This window comes from Martes martes (genome assembly GCF_963455335.1).
Source record: "Martes martes genome assembly, chromosome: 8".
Classification (NCBI taxonomy): Eukaryota; Metazoa; Chordata; class Mammalia; order Carnivora; family Mustelidae; genus Martes; species Martes martes.
Window position 1 is genome coordinate 67,699,142 of NC_137895.1, and position 20,442 is coordinate 67,719,583.

A 20,442-nucleotide genomic window follows, 5' to 3' on the forward strand; every position below is an offset into this window, starting at 1 on the left:
TCTTTTTGGAAAACTGCCTATTCATATCTTCCACCCATTTTTTAATCAGATTGGTTTTTTTTGCTATTGAGTTCTTTTTTTTCTTTTCAAGTTTTTATTTAAATACTAATTAATGAACATATATGGTGAAATTGGTTTCAAGTGTAGAATTTAGTGATTCACCACTTCGATTTAACACCCAGTGTTCATCACAACAGGTGCCATCCTTAATGCCCATCACCCATTTAACCCATTCCCCATGTACCTCTTTCCATCAACCCTTAGTTTGTTCTCTATTGTTAAGACTCTCTTATGGTTTGCTTCCTTCTCTTTCTTTTTCTTCTCCTATGTTCATCTGTTTTGTTTCTGAAATTCCACATATGAGTGAAATCATGCGATATTTGTCTTTCTCTGACTGAATTATTTTGCTTAGAATAATACTCTCTTGCTCCATCCTCGTCCTTGCAAATGGCAAGATCTCATTCTCTTTGATGGCTGAGTAATATTCTATTATATACATTTACCACATCTTCTTTATCCATTCCTCAGTTGATGGACATTTGGGGTCTTTCCATAGTTTGACTATTGGTGATAATGATGCCATAAACATTGAGGGGCTTGTGCCCCTTCGAATCTGTATTTTTGCATCCTTTGGATAAATACCTAGTAGTGCAATTCCTAGAATGTAGAGTAGTTCTATTTTTAACCTTTTGGGTTATGTGAATTCTTTATATAGTTTGAATATTAGTCCCTTATTGGATATTTGATTTGCCTATATTTTTCCCATTCAGTAGCTTGCCTTTTCATTTTGTTGATGGTTTCCTTTGTTGTGCAAAAGCTTTTTAGTTTTATATAGTCCCATTTTTTTTATTGTTGATTTTGTTGTCTTTGTTTTTGGTGTCAGATCTAAATAATCATCTTCAAGACCAATGTCAAGGATCTTACTGCCTGTTTTCTTCTAGGAGTTTTTATGGTTTCAAGTCTTATGTTTGAGTCTTGATCATTTTGATTTAATTTTTTTCTTTTTTTGTAAGGTAGTGGTCCAGTTTCACTCTTTGGCCTGTAGCTGTCCAGTTTTTCCAAAACCATTTATTGAAGAGGCTGTCCTTTCCCCATTGTATATTCTTGATTCCTTTGTGGTCAATTAATTGGCCATATATGCATAGGTTTATTTCTGGGCTCTCTATTCTGTTCCATTCATCTGTGTTTCTGTTTTTATGCCAATACCACACTGTTTAATTACCATAGCTTTGTAATATAGGTTGAAATCAGGGAGTGTGATACCATTAACTTTGTTTTTCTTTCTCAAAATCATTTTGGCTATTTGGGGTTTTTAATGGTTCCATACAAATTTGTAAATTTTAAAACTGGTTGTTCTTTTCTTTTTTTTTTTTTTCAAGTCTCTTTGCCCTATTTGAAAATGCCTTGGAATTTTTTTTTTTTTAAGATTTTATTTATTTATTTGACAGAGAGAGAGATCACAAGTAGGCAGAGAGGCAGGCAGAGAGAGAGGGGGAAGCAGGCTCCCTGCTGAGCAGAGAGCCCAATGTGGGGCTTGATCCCAGGACCCCGAGATCATGACCTGAGCCAAAGGCAGAGGCTTTAACCCACTGAGCCACCCAGGCGCCCCAATGCCTTGGAATTTTGATAAACATTGCATTGAATCTGTATATTGCTTTCAGTAGTATGGATACTTTAAAAACATTAGTTCTTCCAATCCATGAGCATGAAATCGTTTTCCATTTGTTTGTGGCTTCTTCAGTTTCTTTCACTAATGTCTTATAGTTTTCAATATATAGAACTTTTTCCACCTTGGTTAAACTTATTCTTAGGTATTATATTCTTTTTGATGCAATTCTAAATGGGATTGCTTTCTTTATTTCTCCTTCTGATAGTTCATCATTAGTATATAGAAGTACAACAGATTTTTATGTATTGATTTTTGTAGACTGCCACTTTACTGGACTTGTTTATTATTTCTGATAATTTTTTGATGGGATGTTGAGAAAACTTAATATCATGTCATCTAGGTATAGTGACCGTTGTACTTCTTTTTTCCAATTTGGATACCTTTTATTTCTTTTTCTTGCCTAATCGCTCTGGCTAGGACTTCAATACTATGTTGAATAAAACTGGTAGGTGGTAACATCATTGTCTTGTTACTGATCTTAGAGGAAGAGCTTTCAGCTTTGAACTGTTGAGTATGATGTTAGCTGTGACCTTGTCATGTATAACTTTTATGTTGAGATACATTCCCTCTATACCCCCTTTGTTGAGAATTTTTATCATAAATGGATGTTGAACTTTCTCAAAGGCTTTTTCTGCATCTATTGAGATGATTATAAAATTTTTATCTTTCATTGTGTTACTATGTTATATCACATTGACTGATTTGTGGATGTTAAAACATACTTGCATCCCCGGAATATATCCCACTTGATTGTGGCATAGAAACATTATTTCTTAAATGCGTCCTGAGATTTTTTGTTTGTTTGTTTGTTTGACACTGTTGGATCAAGCAAAACTTTTTTTTCCCCCTACAATATGAAATAGATCCAATTTTTCTTTTGTACGATTGATTTCTTTAACCTATGTTCAAGAATTTTATTTATCACTACTAAATTTCATTTTGTGTGTTTTATGATAATATCCTAGTATGTAGTTTGCATATTATTTAGGATAGCTTCAATTACAATTACAATTACAAATAACAGAATACCAGATTGTCAATTGTCAATTGTTTGAACAATAAAAATATAAAAAAATAAAAATAATAAAATAAAATAAAAATAATAAAATAAAAAATATAAAAAATAAAAAAAATAAAATAAAATAAAAATATTTTATTATCCCACATAAAAGAAAGTCTAAAGGTACCAGTATTCTATAGTTGAGTTAATAACTCAATGATGTCTTTAAATATGCAGCTGTTTCCCATCTTTCTCTAGGTGTTCCTTATTATGCTGGTGATATCTCACCTTGTGGTTGCAAAATGGCTGTGAGCATTTTAGGCATGGTGCCCTTCTACTACCTTTTGTTTTAAGTGGGAAGAAAGAAGACACAGGCCAAAAGAAGAGTTTTTGTGTTGTGTATATAGTCTTTTGTTGTTATTATTTTGTTCATCTGATGTGGCTCTCTGCCTTTTCTTGATTCCCTTTCCCCCCATCACCAGGCTATTTCTACTTGTGCCACTGTATCAGCCCAAGGTGGTGGGGAATAAGATGACCCTTCTGGCTTAGACCAATCCTGATTCGTTCTTGAGGGTTGAGCAGAATATATGAATAACAATCTTGAGATTTAGTCTACACAGACCCTTGTTACATCGTAAATTTCTGTGAAAATATTCATCCTGTTTTTGTTTTGTTTTAGTCTAACATTACACTGTCACAGATACCAAATAAGACAAGTTCAAAATAATGAATATTTACATCTGGTGATATACTTGAATGGTTATGAAACCTACAAAAATATGTTTTACCATGAGTAGGAAAACATTTTAATGATAAAATGCACCTTTCTCTGCAGAAGTCAGGGCACATCATGTTGAATTATGTCCTTTGGTCGCCAACAGAAACAGCTCTTTTAGGAAGACCACGCTAAGAATCAGAAACAGATATACCAGGAGCTGTGTTTAAGGTTATGAAGCCAATCACTTAGTTCTTAGTTTTCTGATGTAATTCATGAAAATAAAAAGTGGGCCAAAGTTTAACGTTAGTCTAGAAAGAATAAGGATTTGGGGTTTTGTTATATATAAGATATTCATGATACATTCATCAATTAATTTTTCTTAAGGACAACAATAAAAAGTAGTACATTAAAGGATTACTTTAGGTATTTCAAGCTGACATATTTTTCCAAACCTGAATTCAAAAGATACATTCATAAGCTCATGCTATAAACAAAAAATAGTACAAGACTGAAGTGTCCAAAGGCTAAAACAAATGCAAATTAATATTTTCAGATTGTTCGGCATGATAGGACGATGGAGCAAATAGTTTTTCCTGTCCCCAATATATGTGAATACCTTACACGAGAATCCAAGTACCGTGTGTTCAATACAACTGAAAGGGATGAACAAGGAAGTAAAGTGAATGACTTTTTCCAGCAAACAGAAGATCTCTACAATGAAATGAAGTGGCAGAAGAAAATCAGGAGTAAGTACAGTAAACCAAAGTGGTTAGTTTTGAGCGTAACGGTAGATAAATTGGTACTTTGGAACACATAACAGCATTCATTCAAATCGGTTTTTAATTTCTTACCATCTGATGTTACTGAAGTCACTTATAGGCTTAAGCACGTAAGCTCAGTCTACACCTGGGCGAGAGCTGAGACACCTGCGGCTTAATAAAAACAGAAGACTAATTAGATCATCTTTTAGCGCTTATCCTATAGTTTTATAAATATTATGAAATGCAAGGTTGCAGCTGTCTATTTCAGCTGCTGGACAGCTGAGCTTTGCAGTCCTTGAATAGGTTCTGACTGGCCTTAACAATCAGTGAACAGGATGGAGAGACATCAACAGCAGCGCTCTCATCCTCTGTTGTCTTATGATCTTACGATGGAGTAGATTGTTTAATGTTTTCTTGAAAGTCATCCCTTCTTTCAACATATCTTTACCTTGCCAAATCAGACTAAAAATTCTGTGACACTTATATCCCAATAAGGCAATGTTATCGTTTTATAGTTAAAAATTAGTATGATATAGTTCCCATTACTTATATCTTAAGGGTCAAGTCTTTGGAAATACTGAGTTTTCAAGCTTAAAAATTTTGAAGTTTACACTAAGTTTTGGTTTATTTTCCCAGATAAAACGAGTTTTAACAAAATATAGTAGGGAGACACTCTTGATTAGGTGTTTTTTATCCTTAGGGGAAGTTTTCCAGGCAAGCAGGCCTGTGTTCTCAATACCTCTATTCAACATTGCTTCTAGCTTCCTAGGAACTTTAATGAGCATGGCTTATGAATTTGAGTGGACCTTGAGATGTACTGTCTTTGGATATAAGATTATGGCATGCATTGTTAGACTTTCTTATCAGAATATTTGAAAAAAATAAAGAAATTACTCTTCCTTGGCATTTTGCCATGAAGAACCTTTTGGAATTCAGAGAAAATTCTGAGTGTCCAGAATACTTATATAAAGGCTCAACAGTTTTATTTGGGACATTTGAAAAGCTCACATTTTATCCTGAAAAAAGGAAGTTGAATAAGAAACTAGTGTGTGTGTGGTTTGTTCTTTTTTGGATAAATATCTTATCATTTACTAGAAACCAAATCTTAAAATAATTTCCAGGGTACATCTTACATTGAAAATTTGGAAGCAACTTACAAGGAGGTTATAGATAGAAACTAAATCATTAGATGGGTATACTACAAATATATGCATCAACATCTTCTAATTTTGTCTTAGTATTCTTTTTAAATTTATTTTTCCTGCCTTTTTTCCTGCTTTTTTTTTTTTAAGATTTTATTTATTTATTTGACAGAGAGCTAGAGAGAGAGCACAAGTAGACAGAGCAGCAGGCAGAGGGAGCAGCATGCTCCCTGCTGAGCAGGGGGCTCGATGCGGGGCTGGATCCCACAACCCCAGGATCACGACCCAAGCTGAAGGCAGCCACTTAACTGCCTTAGCGAACCAGAGACCCCAATATTCTGCTTTTTAAAAAGAAGACTCTGATTCAAAAATGATGGAGATGCAGATGTTTACAATGTAACATACATTAGTCAACTAAATGCCATGGCAGATCACAGGCTGTTCCAGTATTGGAATGCTTCATTGTAAGAGAGAGGAAAAACATACTGAAGAGACGTACAGTTTAGAATTAAGCAGAAGATCCCAGATTGGAATTCACAGAACCTAATTTTTAAAGTTTATACTTTCTACTTGAAAGCTGTAGTGCCTTTCTCCCTCAAGCAACTCCAATATTTTAGATTTGACGTTTAGATATTAAGAGTTAAGAATGGATGAAACCTGGAAAAGTCGTGTAGTCAAATTTGTATCCACTGCCTGTCTGTTCAGTTAGAAGAGGTAGAAAGAGCTGATATTGGGTTAGGGTCAACTATGTTCAGTTGATGAATTTATTAATTCACTTCTGAAGATAGATGTGGAGTCTCTTTTCTGAAAATATTTGGTAAAGACTCTCCTGCTTATTAGTACTTTGTATTGTGTCTTTCACCTTTTTTTCTGCTGTTCTAAACCCAAGTGCTTAGGAAGCATTATGGTTTAAAACTTACATATCATAAATCACTAGTTCCCAGTAAGCAGTTATAGGCCATGCTGTTAAGTTTCAGAATTTCAGGTAACTGTGACCAGGTCGTAGGGATTTTCACCAGACATGTATCTGGCTTGGGTTTTTTATTTGACTCTAAAGCATGGGGGTGGGACCAATTTATCGATATTACTCAGTTATAAAGTGATACATACTATTCCATGAAGAGGGGACCCAGGAAGCCACTGATGTCTTTCTCCTAATCTGCTCTAGGGTTGTATTAGAGAGAGTTATTACAGAATCACTTTTTCTGACCATGTTTAGCAATTACAAAATTACTCACCCTTTTACCACGGTTTAGGTATAAGTTGGATGAGCAATATAAAAGTAATCAAATAGAAAATACCCTTGTGGTGTTGCTTGTAAACTTTCTTATATAAATCATTTTGAAAGTTTGTTTAAATAACACTTTCATACTACCTTGCCAAAACACATTTGGTAATATGTTATTTCAGTAGGATTCATGTGTTGAGACCAAAATTAATTATTCTATTTTGTCCCACCGTACTCTTTGCTTACTAGATAACCCTGCACTGTTCTGGTTCTCGAGGCACATATCCCTCTGGGGGAGCATTTCCTTCAACTTGGCTGTGTTCATCAATTTAGCTGTTGCTCTCTTCTATCCATTTGGGGATGATGGAGATGAAGGCAAGTGCTTGTCTTTCTTTAAATGATAAATATGTTAAAGTTCTAAAAAGAATACTCTTGATGATACTTTTCTTAGCTATTTATAGAGCTTCAAAATAATAATAATGTAATTCTTGTTAATTTTTTCCGTATTCACCGAAGGTAGAGAAAGACGATAAGATTAGGCAGAAAACTATAGTCAGTAGAAATGTTAGTATTCAAAAAGCTCATATGCAGAAAAGCTATTAGAAGTATGCTATACTGGCAAGCAAGGCAATGAAAAAGAATTATTTCTACCTGATTAATATGACTGAAAGCATTTTAAATATGGTACCTCGATTATATGGGGAAATGAGTGCGAAAATATTTATTGTGATTACCTTAAGTAGTGGAGTTTATATTTTACCCTCTTCCTTACTTTCTGTCTTGTCTAAGGTTTCTAGAATGAGTGCATGTGGACTCTGAGAAACATTTTTTTTAATGTACAGCATAGGACACATATGACCATAGAGAATATCTCAGATCTCAGATTAGAAGGGTAACTCTTGTTTCCAATCTAGGATGTCTCTACATAGATAATTGACTGAAATTAATAATTTAAACTAATAATAAACGAAGTTTTACAAAAGCAAAGACAAGAGAAATTATCCCGTCTTAGGTGAAACGGGACATAGAAGTAAAATATGCTAACGGTGGAACTGTGGGAATTAAGTTTTGTTTAAATCTGGCAAAGTACATGGGAAAATACGTTATAGCCCTGGGATACGATTGGGAAAGTAGCTTCGAAATGTGTGTGGAAAGAAGGGCTTGAAGGAAAAGATGAGAGACATCAGCAAACACGAACCACAAATTGCTTTCATATCTCACCTGTAGGACTGTTGTAAGAATTTAATGAGATGCTATATAGGTAAGGCATTTAGAATAGTGTCTGGTAAGCATTCTGTAAAGCTTAGTTACTGTTGATGTCATTGTCATTACAAGGTCAATGTTAATACTACAGAGGGAAGCCCAGTGAAAGTGATGGTAAAGTGATGGTATGACAAGAACAACATGTATTTAAGCCTATTTCAGATGGACTGGAGGTGAGCATGAAGGGAAGTGAGAGTCCAGGAGAAATTTGTTATTTCAAAGCTCCATTACAGGTACTATATATCAAAGTCCTAACCTTTAGCTGTAATTCGGGTGGAGATATATATAGAGATATATGTATATATATATATAGATCTCTCTCTCTCTCTATATATATATATATAAAATTGGATCTTTCCGAAGGCATGCCAGTGTTGAAAGAAGAATATTCGGCAGTGGAGCAGCTGTGTAATGAGTGAAATGGCAAATGAAAACAGAACCATCCATTGTGGGAAGTTGCAAATACAGCAGGAAGTGGAAACAACTTTCTTTTCACTGTGTTTAGTCTTATTTAGTGATGATAGCCCTCTTGGCATAGAGGAATGTAACTCTTGCAAGTAGAGAAGTCCAAACATGAAATGATAAATTGGTATCATCTGCACACAGAATGTGGAGAGTAAATTATAGAGTCCCAGTTAATAGAAGCATAAAGTCTTAGATATGGAAGCAATTTTCAAGATCATCTAATATCAAATCGTCATTTGACAGATTAAAAAGATGGAATCCCAGAGACGCTAAAAAAAAAAAAAGGTAGATCTTAGAGTAGAAGGTTAACTCTTTTGTTTCCTAACAAGATCTTTTCTACATAGATAATTGATTTGGAAGCATAGAGATAACAAGAAGAGAACAAATCTTCATATAGAACATATTTTTTATGAGTTCCATTCCATGATAACCCTTACCTGACCACAAGAGCCAATGTACGTAGCCTCTGCTGCCACCTATTGTACGTGAACTATAATGGTAATGGGCAATGCCACCCCTCTAGACATCTACTTTTTACTCATTCAGGGGAGAGTAAAACACTGGATACATTTTTTATACTTGCCTAGTAACAGTTACAATAGTAATATTGATAATAATAATAGCGGTTGATGTTGTTTACCACTTAGATTGGGTCAGACAGAATGCTAAGCACTTCCCATGCATAATTTCATTTACTTTCCCTGAAAATTCTGTAAAGTAAGCACTTCATCTTTATGGATGAAGATCTGAGGCTTTAGAAGATTTGCCCAATAATTCAGGAGTGGAGTCCATAAATATGTATTTTTTTAACAAGCTTCTGAGGTATTGCTGATGCAGCGGGTCGTTGAGCAAGCACTTGAAACCACACATGTCGTAGAATTTGCAGTAAGGCTCCGAGAGAAGAAAGCAAGAGGACTAACCAAACAAGACTGAAAAACAAGACGTCTCATCATCAGGTGACGATGCAGACTTTACTCTTCAAAAAGGACTGGATAAAAGTTAACAGTAGTAACCAAGGTGAAGGCTCAATCTTTGGCATGTGCGTTGGTTGGGGGGCACTGGCGCGGAGAGAGACGAGAAGGCATGAGCAGCCATTTTGGCAATATGGACTCCCAAAGTCACATTTGGGTAATCTAATTGTAGTTCTGAGTGAGTTATTTAATTATAGCTCTAGGAATACAGTTAAAGTTTTGGTCAGGATTAGCTCAGTCTCTAACCTTCAGCTGAATGCTATGAATAGCTGGGAAGACTGAGAGAACAAAGTCAAAACTGAGAAGCATACGTGAACATCAGAACTGTCTGGAGAAGGGAAATCCTGTGCTGGATATGCAAGTTCTCGAATGCCAGATTTTGTCAAACAGAGTTTGGATGACTACTTGCCAGGAGCACTTCGAGCTGATTTAAAGGTGGATTACTTGAGCATTAACATTCCTTCCAAAAAGTACTAAAAAATGATAGAAGCATGTCAAAGAACACAAGATCCAACTTGAAAGGCCTCCCAGTGTCCACATCTGCAGACATTTTGAGAGAAAAAAAAAGTGTTGACAATAATACAAAATAACCCATAGACTAAAATAAGAATCCAGGAGTCCATATGGATTGTGAGAAGAGAAACCTCCTCCTTCAATAGTATTTTAATTAATAAATGCAGAAGGAGTGATAGAAGTAGAATAGCACCATTTGGCCAGCAACACTGTAGTAAGAATCATCAGTGGATGCTAAAATTAATAGGTGAATGTTAAGAGGAAAAAAATAACGAGAAACAGGATATTGACATAGCCTCAAAGTATTTCAACCAACGTACTTACTAATTACAGGAGGAAAAACAGTAATGTGGAGAAATCACTCAAAGTGATCAACGTTAATGTCACCAGTAATGAGACACAGCAACACTGAGCGTCTCTTAATACGAGGCACTGACAAGGGCACGGCAGTTTGTGCCAAAAATACATAAACCGAAGATACTTTAGACAAACACAAAATGAGAGACATTCTTCAAAGTAATTGGTCAATAATTGTGAAGTATATGAAGATAAAGATAGAGGAATGGTTCAAACTAAAAGAGACTAAAGAGACATGACAACTGATGACACTACATGACCTTAGTCCAAGATAAGGACATTTTTAAAAAAATTTTTTTAAATTTTTATTTATTTATTTGACAGAGAGAGAGAGAAATCACAAGTAGGCAGAGAGAGAGGAGGAAGCAGGCTTCCTGCTGAGCAGAGAGCCCAATGCGGGGCTTGATCCAAGGACCCTGTGATCATGACCTGAGCCAAAGGCAGAGACTTTAACCCACTGAGCCACCCAGGTGCCCCCAAGATAAGGATATTAATTGGGCAATTGATGAACTTTGTATAAGGCCTGTAGATTAGATAAAAGTGATATATTATAATAAAACACATAGGAACAGGGGTGCCTGGGTGGCTCAGTTGGTTAAGCAACTGCCTTCGGCTCAGGTCATGGTCCCAGAGTCCTGGGATCGAGTCCCACATCGGGCTCCCAGCTCCACGGGGAGTCTGCTTCTCCCTCTGACCTCCCCTCTCATGCTCTCTCTCACTCTGTCTCTCTCACAAAATAGATAAATAAAAATCTTAAAAAAAAAAACAACACACATAGGAACAAACTTAACCAAGGTGGTGAAAGACATGCATTCTAAAAGGTATAAAACACTGATGAAAGAAATTGAAGATAACACAAACAAATGGAAAAAAATTCCATGCTCATGGACTGAAAGAACCAACATTGTTTAAAATAACCATACTGGGGCACCTGGGTGGCTCAGGTGGGTTGAGCCTCTGCCTTCGGCTCAGGTCATGATCTCAGGGTCCTGAGATTGAGCCCTGCTTCAGGCTCTCTGCTCGGCAGGGAGCCTGCTTCCTCCTCTCTCTCTCTGCCTGCCTCTCTGCCTACTTGTGATCTCTGTCTGTCAAATGAATAAATAAAATCTTAAAAAAATAAAATAAAATAACCATACTACCCAAAGCAATTTACAGATTTAAAGCAATCCCTATCAAAATACCAACACTGTGTTTCACAGAACTAGAACAAATAATCCTAAAATGTGTATGGGACCACAAAGACCCCGAAGAGACAAAACAGTTTTGAAAAAAAAAGCCCAAAGCTGGAGGTGTCCCCAGATTTCAAGTTATACTGCAAAGCTGTAAAATCAAAACAGTATGGTAGTGGCACACACAGAAAGGACATATAGATCAATGGAACAGAATAGAGAGCCCAGAAATAAACCCACACTTACATGGTCAATTAATCTATGACAAAGGGGGCAAGAATATGCAGTAAAAAAAAGACAATCTCTTTGACAAATGGTCCTGGGGAAACTGGACAGCTACATGCAAAAGAATGAAACTGGACCACTTTCTTACGCCATATGCAAAAATAAATTCAAAATGGATTAAAGATCTAAATGTGAGATGTGAAACCATAACACTCCTAGAAGAAAACATAGGCAGTAATTCCTTTGACATGGGCCATAGAAACATTTTTCCAGATATGTCTCCTCAGGCAAGGAAAACAAAAGCAAAATTAAGCTATTGAGGCTACTCCAAAATAAAAAGCTTTTTCATAGCAAAAGGAAACCATCAACAGAATAAAAAGGCAACATATTGGATGGGAGAAGGTATTTGCAAATGATATATCCAATAAGGGATTAATATCCAAAATACAGAAAGATCTCAAAATATATTGATTTATATATCAAAATATATAAATAACTCCAAAAAATGCAGTTAAAAATGGACAGAGGATGTGCATATACATTTTTCCAAAGAAGACATCCAGGTGGCCAACAGACATATGAAAAGATGTTCAACATCACTCATCATCAGGGAAATGCAAATTAAAACTGCAATGAGATATCACCTCACACCTGTCAGAATGGCTAAATCAAAACAAGAAATAGCAAATGTTGGCGAGGATGTGGAGAAAAAGGAAGCCTTGTGCGCTGTTGGTGGGAATGCAAATTGGTGCAGCTGCTGTGAGAAATAGTATGTACGTTCCTCAAAAAATTAAAAAAAGAATTACAAGAAGACATAGTAATTCAACTACCGAGTGTTAATCCTGAGAAAATGAATGCACTAATTTGAAGAGATACATGCACCCCTATGTTTATTGCAGCATTTTTTATAATAGCCAAGATATGGAAGCAACCCAAGTGTCCATCCACAGATGAGTGGATAAGTGAAATAAGTCAGAGAAAGACAAATATAGTAAGGTTTCACTCATATGTGGAATTTAAGAAACAAAATAAGTGAACACACAAAGGAAAAAGAGACAAACAAAAAGACAGACTCTTTTTTTTTTTTTAGATTTGTTTATTTATTTGAGAGAGAGAGCGCAAGTGGAGAATGGGGGGGTGGGGCAGAGGGAAAGAGAGAGAGAGAATCTCAAGCAGCCTAGGCGCTGAGCAGGGAGCTCAAGGAAGGGCTTGATCTCCCCACTCTGAAATCATGACCTGAGCCAAAATCAGGAGTTGGACACTTAGTCAACTGAGACCCCCAGGCACTCCCCACTAGAAACAGACTCTTAAATTAACAAATTGATGGTTGCCGGAGGGGAGATGGGGGTGGTGGTGAGTGAAATAGATCAAGGGGATTAAGATAAGTACACTTATCTTGATGACACGGAGCAATGTACAATATTGTTGAATTATTATATTGTTCACCTGAAACTAATATAACACTGCATTTAATTTTACTTCAGTTTTTAAAAAAAGAAGATAAAAACAGTGTATCATATTACCTTCTTGATATAGATCATTGTAATGTGATTATGTAAGGTGAAATCCAGGTGAGGGGTATATAGTAATTTTGCATTTTATCTGCCACTCTTACGTAAATCTGAAAGTGTTTTGAAATGAAAAATTAAAAAAGAAAAAATAAATACATATGAGGATTCTGTCCAACCTTAAAATCCCTGGATTCTGGGTATAGATGTTAATCACGAAATCACCAGGGAAATCCTGGGCCAAAAACCAAAAAAGACCTTTGGTCAAAATGAGCCACTTTCCCTTACCCCAGACCTGCTCCAGGCTGGTCGAGAGTCACTGTGTCCTCTGTGAGGACAGGGGGTTGGCAGAGGCAGTGGGCTGTGTAAGCTTTCTCCAAGTATGCTTTCCAGCCTGATCACATATAAGCTGGGAATGACTTAGATCTGGCACTGTTGGGTTTGTAATATTAACTGAGAGAGCATTATCGCCCTTCCACCGGAGTAGTGATGTTGAATAATCAAAAGGAGATACTTAGGGGGAAGGTGATTCTCGGGGGATCAGCTTATAGTGCACTCCCTCCCCGACTCCTGCTGTAGATAATCCCCTTTCATGGCCGGGCTTTGAAGAGCTCAGTTTCTTTCATTCATTCATTCATTCATTCATTCATTCATTCATTCGTGGAGAGGAACACTAAGCAGTTGTTTTTATTCATTCAGCTATAAAGACTGCAGCAAAAAAAAAAAAAAACAAACAAAAACAAACTACAGCAAGTTTTTTATTCATAACACCTTAGGGTAATGCTAATAAATGTGGTTGAGAATCAGAATAGGATTCGGGAACAAGGGAGAACAAGAACAACAAACATCTTCAAACATTGAAACAAAGAAATACTTTTTTTCCTTTAATTAAGTGCAGCTTTCCCATAGACATCCCTAGCCTGGTTTGCAGTCTGAGGTGATGGGAAACGAGGCTTTGTAGGGTAAGCTATGGTGCTAACCAGGACCAGAGGCAGATTCTCAAACATTTCCCGGTGTTCCCTCTTTTTCACCAATCGAATTTCCCTTCCCTACCCAATTCAGTGCAGTGAGAATCCCCTTACTGCCTTTTCTGGTTACACTGTCACGTAGAGGGAAACTGACAGGAATGTGTGGCTTCTGCTTAGGCTGGAAAGACAACTGGACTAGCTCCGATCCACCTTCTCCAAAGAGCCTGAATGGTAGAGAGGCGCTGAGGAAGGCCCCTTCAGGCAACTGAAAGGCCTAGTGCACCCAGAAGGGCACTGCTGACCCTTGGGAAATGGAGGACATCTCAGCCTGAAGCTGTGAACACTTGAGGGCAGTTCCAGGTCACCTCTCGTTTATCCCACACAATTCAACATGGTAACTGGGCTTTAGAGAACTCATAGTTAGAGGTAGTAATGAAAAGAAGTTGACACATATCACTTTTTAGGCCATTCTAAATATTTCCAGCTTCATCTCTCCTCATTTCCTCTTTATGTTTTTGGAGGGAAAACCATTTTTTCCCTTGGCCTTTCCCAATGATATCGATTGATTCTGAGTGGTCACTTCCACCAGGAATCACAGGCCTCCGATGCCAGGTTTCCCAAGGGGGTGAGCTCAGTGTGGATTTATTCAGGAATGCAGGGCTTATTTGTGGCTATAGGTTTTGATTTGTTTGATTGGTTTATTTATTTAACATATGCTTCTCTAAAAAGGAAACTTGTACCCAAAGTGGAGGAATGAGGTGTTGCTGGTGTGGGCTGAGGCAGCAGCTGTTGATGCTAGAGAACATCCCAGATGTCCATTCAGAAGTTGAACGTTGGCCATGCCAACTGTCCCTTTCCAGTTTGGCAAAGGCAGACAGTGGAGAAACTGCTGCCATTTGAATTTCTTATTTCCAGATAGCATATGACTTTTTTTTTTTTTAAATCACATTCAAATTTAGAGGGCAGTTTTTTTTTTCCCCCTCAAATGCTTTGTGTTAAAGAAAGTTAAGTTCTTCAAGGTGATTTTAATTCATTTGACTGAATAACAACCATTGATGAAGTGTGGCTATGTGCCAGGCACTGTACTAGTCCCTAGGGACACAGAAGTTGATAAAGATGTCCTGTCTTCAAGGAGCTCATGATCTAGTTCAGGGGTGAAGAAATACGTAAGGCACAATAATAAAGAGCACCCCTGGATTTATAGATGGATGTCCACTTTAGCTGGATTGAGATGGGGGAAAGAGGGAAGACTTGTGAGGTTATGTAGGAGGCAGAGAAATGGAGAGGGACTGGAGGTAAGAAGCAGCATGTTCTGTACAGTGAACTGTACAGAAGTCATGTGAGGCAGACAGGAGAGTTCCCATATGTGGCTTGAACTGAGGTCTCCAAACTGGCTGTTTAAATTTTCTTCCATAAAGGACAAATTTCATACTTTATAAGACTTGAAAATATATAGAGTGAATTCTAGAAGATTTTTCCATTATTAAAGTAACAATGCTTATTATAGAAAATTGATGCAAATATAGAGTGTTAAGGAAAGTCTCCTCTCCTACCCTTAGTGGGTAAAAACTGGCTTTAACAATCCATACAGTCTTCTCTAGAGTTTGTCAGAGTTTTCAATTTAGTATTTTTTTTGCATTAAATCTTCACCTAAAAACTAATGTGACCATTCTAACAGAACATGATTACAAATTATTGACAATTGGCAATATTGTCAATAGCCATTTTAAATAACTTTTAAGTTTATTGATTTCACAAATACATATTTAGTATTAAACTATGTGCAAGGTGCAACATTAGATAATCATTGAGTTCTGTCTACAAAGGGATCAAATGCCCAGTTTTAAGTGCCTGGTTATAATTTCTTGTTTAATCAAGAGGAAATCTTGGCAAGACAGATATTGCCGAGGAAAAAATAGTCATGATGTGGTTAATTATCAGGCATGAATAATAATGAACAGTGTAAGTCTCACTGTCAATGCTGGGACTTTTAAAATAAGGATGTCACGCCAAGACACTGCTTATGAATTATACTGAAGACTCCAATGACTCGCTAAAAGTCATTAAATGTGCATAGATGTTGGAAGTTTTAGTAAACTTAAGAGTAAAGCTCCACTTGGCAAATTTGTAACTGGAGACTTAGTTACTTACTCAAAATGAGCTCACAGATTATGTTTTTGCTTATTCATTTAATCAGTAAATATTTACTTGTTGCTGTATGCCACGTACCATGATAGCCCCAGAGATGATCTTCACTCTTCCAAAGCTTACATTCTGATGTCATGCAAATAAGCATGAGAGAAAGTTGAAGATCTTATTCTCTCCATGGCTCTTTGAGATTTGTGAAATCAGGGCAGTTGGTGGTCAGGCTGTTTCAGTAGACACAAAGTACTCTTAAACCAAATTATAATAAACGTGAGTTGGGCACCCATTTTGTTAGCATTGCCAGAGGATGGGAGTTAAGGTAATTTCCAGGGAAAAGTACCCCTTTTCCTTCCCCATCTCCAAAGTCATCTTATCAGATCATAAATTTGGTGAAGGGGTGGGATGCCTAGGTGGCTCAGTGGGTTAAGCATCTGATTTCAGCTCAGGTCATGATCTCAGGGTCCTGGAATCGAGCCCCGCATCAGCTCCCGACTGACTGGGAAGTTGGCTTGTCCCTCTCCCTCTGCCCACCCCGCCCCCAGGCTCATGTGCACAATCTCTCTTGCAAATGAATGAATGAATGAATGACTGGATGGATTAATTAATTAATTAATTAATTTGGTGAAGGGGTTAGATCAGATCTCTCTTCCCAACCATCCTTCATTACTCTTCGCTTGAGACAACGTCATGAGGACAAACATTGCAACAATAAACCTGCCTAAGCTAATGCTCTTTGCTACCTGACTTGTTTTGTTTTTTAATGTCTGAAAGGCTTTTCCTACCTACTTTTGATCTGTTAGCACTCACTATGAACTAAAGGCTTACACAGAATTCAGAGAAGGAATTCAGATAATCTCAGGGTTTCACTGATAATACAGAGACTCTACACACCAAAGCACGTGTGGTGTTTTGCATGCAGAAGTGAATTTTATAAATAATAAAAACTGGCCAAAAGAAATAGCTAGCAGAAAATCTCCATTTTGTTGTTTCCCCTGTGACTTCATTAGCCAATAGGCATGTGTTTGAGGTCCTATAGCTGATCTAATCAGCCCAGGAATGTGGCCCCTTACTTTACTTCTGCAAATACAGCACCACATGACCTTCAACAGGAGATTTCTTGAATCTACATAGTCAGTGCAAACATCAGTAAATTATACTTTTTTTTTTTAAGGGAGATATATTTTTAAACTTCTTTTGGACAACAAACTGAGGGTTTCAGAGGAGGGGAGGCTGGGGGGATGGGTGAGCCCAGTGATGAGTATGAACAAGGGCACAGATTGCATGGACCACTGGGTGTTATATGTAAACAATGAATCATGTAACTCTGCATCAAAAACTAATGATGTACTATATGGTGAATAACATCACATAAAAATTTCAATTTTGGTCAATTTCTAAAGAAATTGTGATGCAATTGGGTTCATTTTTTGAATATTTGGAGCTTTTGTTTTCTGATGACTTTTGTTTTATTTTCTGATTATTTAAAAGCTCAACATTTTTTTAGAGCTTGAGTTGGCTTTCCAGTACACGCACTCATACATATATACATACATCATATACATTTATACACATGTATATTTTAACAGGTAAAGCTTGTGTCTATTTTATTAAAGACTGGATATTTTATATTCTGAATTCTTTAGAAGAATCTGCAAGATAGAAACTTTATAACAATAGAACAGACAAGGTATGAGTTCAGTGACAAAACCCTTAGTTTCACATGATTTAACTATGCATTTTACACTCATTAACCATAAGTTTTGAATTAAAGTTCCCAAGTGAGATACATCTAGCAGAAGTATTTAACATACAACTCTCATAGGAGAGAAAGATGAACAATTCTCAGAGTTAATGGAAGCCACTTAAACTAGTGAGTATTTAAACATCCTGAAAATAATCACTAACTTTCTGGAAATGCAATAATGAGTAATGTGTTCAGAGACATTTCCTCTAAATATACAGTGTGTAGAGTGGGTTGTTATGAAATTCAGTGTCTTATGGCTGGACTTGCTATGTTATATAAAGTAGAGTGGCAAAGATTTTAACATTTTCTACTTTTGTTCTTAGTAAAAATAAACTTCTTCCACATTTTACAGGTACACTTTCTCCATTGTTCTCCATTCTTCTTTGGATAGCCGTTGCAGTCTGCACATCTATGCTGTTTTTCTTCTCCAAGCCTGTGGGTATTCGGCCATTTCTTGTGTCAATAATGCTCAGGTCGATATATACAATAGGTCTTGGGCCTACGTTAATACTTCTTGGTGCAGCTAATGTAAGTATTTTATTTAGCTTTGTCCTTTTGTAAATTAATTGAAAAAGTGTACTAACTATAGAAATGTAGCTCTATATTTTAACTCGCATATACATAGTAAATTCTTATTTATTGTGAATTCAAATTAATGAGAGTTTGATTTGTATGTTTGTAATTTTGAGAGAGAAGGAAAAAAGGACAAGTAAAATTTTTGATATATTTAAAAAGGTGACATTTGGGGCATGACCCAGTTCCGCAATCAATTTAACCCAATCCAATTTTAATGCCTTCTGTATCCTATACCCAAAGATATTAACAAAAATTACTCCAAGCCACTGTGAACACCCTAAAATGACTTCTAAATCACCTAAGAAAGATTAAATTGTAGTCAGTAGAATTTTGAGTACCTTTTATAAAAGTGAATACCTTTTATAAAATGACCAAAGAAAAAGGATTGCTACATGAGAAAATATGAAATTTGGCTCTTTTTATGTGAACAAAACACCTAAACTTGTGAAAGGCGTAGATGAGATTAATATTTTTTTCACTAAATTTTAAAATATTAGAACAAGGGAGCATATTTCAAAACCTCAATTAGGTAAGTTGAGAATAAGTAATCAGAGCACTATTCCAAATAGCAATAATGTACCCAAGAGATACAATTTTAAAGGGACTAGACAGCTTTCTACATGGCATATTCATAAAGGGATATTAAAAGAAGGGTAAATCATCAGGTTAATGAAAGAAAAAATGTCCTGGCAGCAAATAAATATTGTTAATATGTCTGCTGAATCCCTAAAGCACTGTCTGTACCTTGTATGGGGCTTCTAACATAGTGTGCTTTATTCTGGTATCTGCATGTAGGCCTTATCTTCCCTACTACATTATACAGTTCTCAAGGATAATAATTGATCATTTAGTGTCTTGGAATGTCTTTGGTATCCAACAGAGTTTTCTTTAATAAATTAGCTAATGTGTGAGTGAAAGGATGAGTGAAAAATTATCTTTGTATTCTTATACATTTATAGTGCCTTGTACATAAAATATGTGGCAAGTATTTATTGAAAATGAATAAATGAAATAGCCAGCCAAACTTTTGAGAATTATAAAGCTGAGCTAGAATGACCAAATCTGTGTTTCTGACCACTATTATATTATACTTCTTTGAAAATTTGACATAATATAAGTGACAATTCCCAGTTAACTAGAACATTCACGCAACCAAATTACCAGTTACCTTCAATCACTGTTAATAAAGGGAAGTGTACCATACATGCAAAGAGGTCTATCACTAAAGAATTCTGTCAAGTACCAAATGTAGGATTCTTAAGTTTCTTGAGGGCAGAAGTTGTCACATCCATAGGTAAAATCCTGCCCTTTTCACTCCCTCACTCTCAACTCCATTTTTTCTCCCACTTAATCCCTAGCATTTAAACATTCATAAATTCTTTATATGAACCAAACTTGAACTTTCAATGTTTTGGAAACCAAGTTAACTGAGGAATCTTCATGTATTTATCTAAATTTTTCTAACCCTATTAGAAAACTTGAGTTAGGTGAGTCCAGCTTATTATTAAAAAATACATTGAATATTGAGCCAGATGATTTGAGGAAGCAAATAATGTTCATAAACTGGCAGCTGGTCCTCAGTAAGATATTAGTTTGAGAGAGAAATCCCAAGTTTGATAAGTTGAAATAATAGCTAGACATTGAAAAAAAAATAAAGTTAAATTTAAAAAAATTTTAAAAAATTTAAAAAAGAAATAATAGCTAGATAGTGTTGGCCCAGAAATAACAAGCATTTATTTGGCCTCTGTTATCTGATAGACATTGAAAATGCCAAGAAGTAGAGGATGTGGTTCTTGCTATACAGAACATTTAAGAATATATAAAGAGATAAGGAAAAACATTTCAATGTCTATTGGGGAAACCAAAAACATTTGGAGTTATTTCTCCTTTCCCCCTTAGGGGACAGGATAAAAAATAATCTCTGCCTGGTTTGGTGAGAATAGTTCCACTGTAGGAAATGACAATTCATATAAGAGGCCAGTTTTATACTTGAGAAGAAATATACATTGAAATGTCTCTT

The 20,442-nt window shown here is 36.1% G+C and overlaps 1 protein-coding gene across 1 annotated transcript in view; it reads left to right on the plus strand.

Moving 5' to 3' along the window:
- The window catches only part of ITPR2 (inositol 1,4,5-trisphosphate receptor type 2), a 485,801-nt gene that overhangs the window by 381,423 nt on the left and 83,936 nt on the right, over window positions 1-20,442 (plus strand). The window contains exons 47-49 of the mRNA XM_080811707.1: window positions 3,941-4,133; window positions 6,768-6,893; window positions 18,199-18,374. Of these exons, the coding sequence (XP_080667833.1) occupies window positions 3,941-4,133; window positions 6,768-6,893; window positions 18,199-18,374 (495 nt within the window). The remainder of the gene's footprint in view (window positions 1-3,940; window positions 4,134-6,767; window positions 6,894-18,198; window positions 18,375-20,442) is intronic.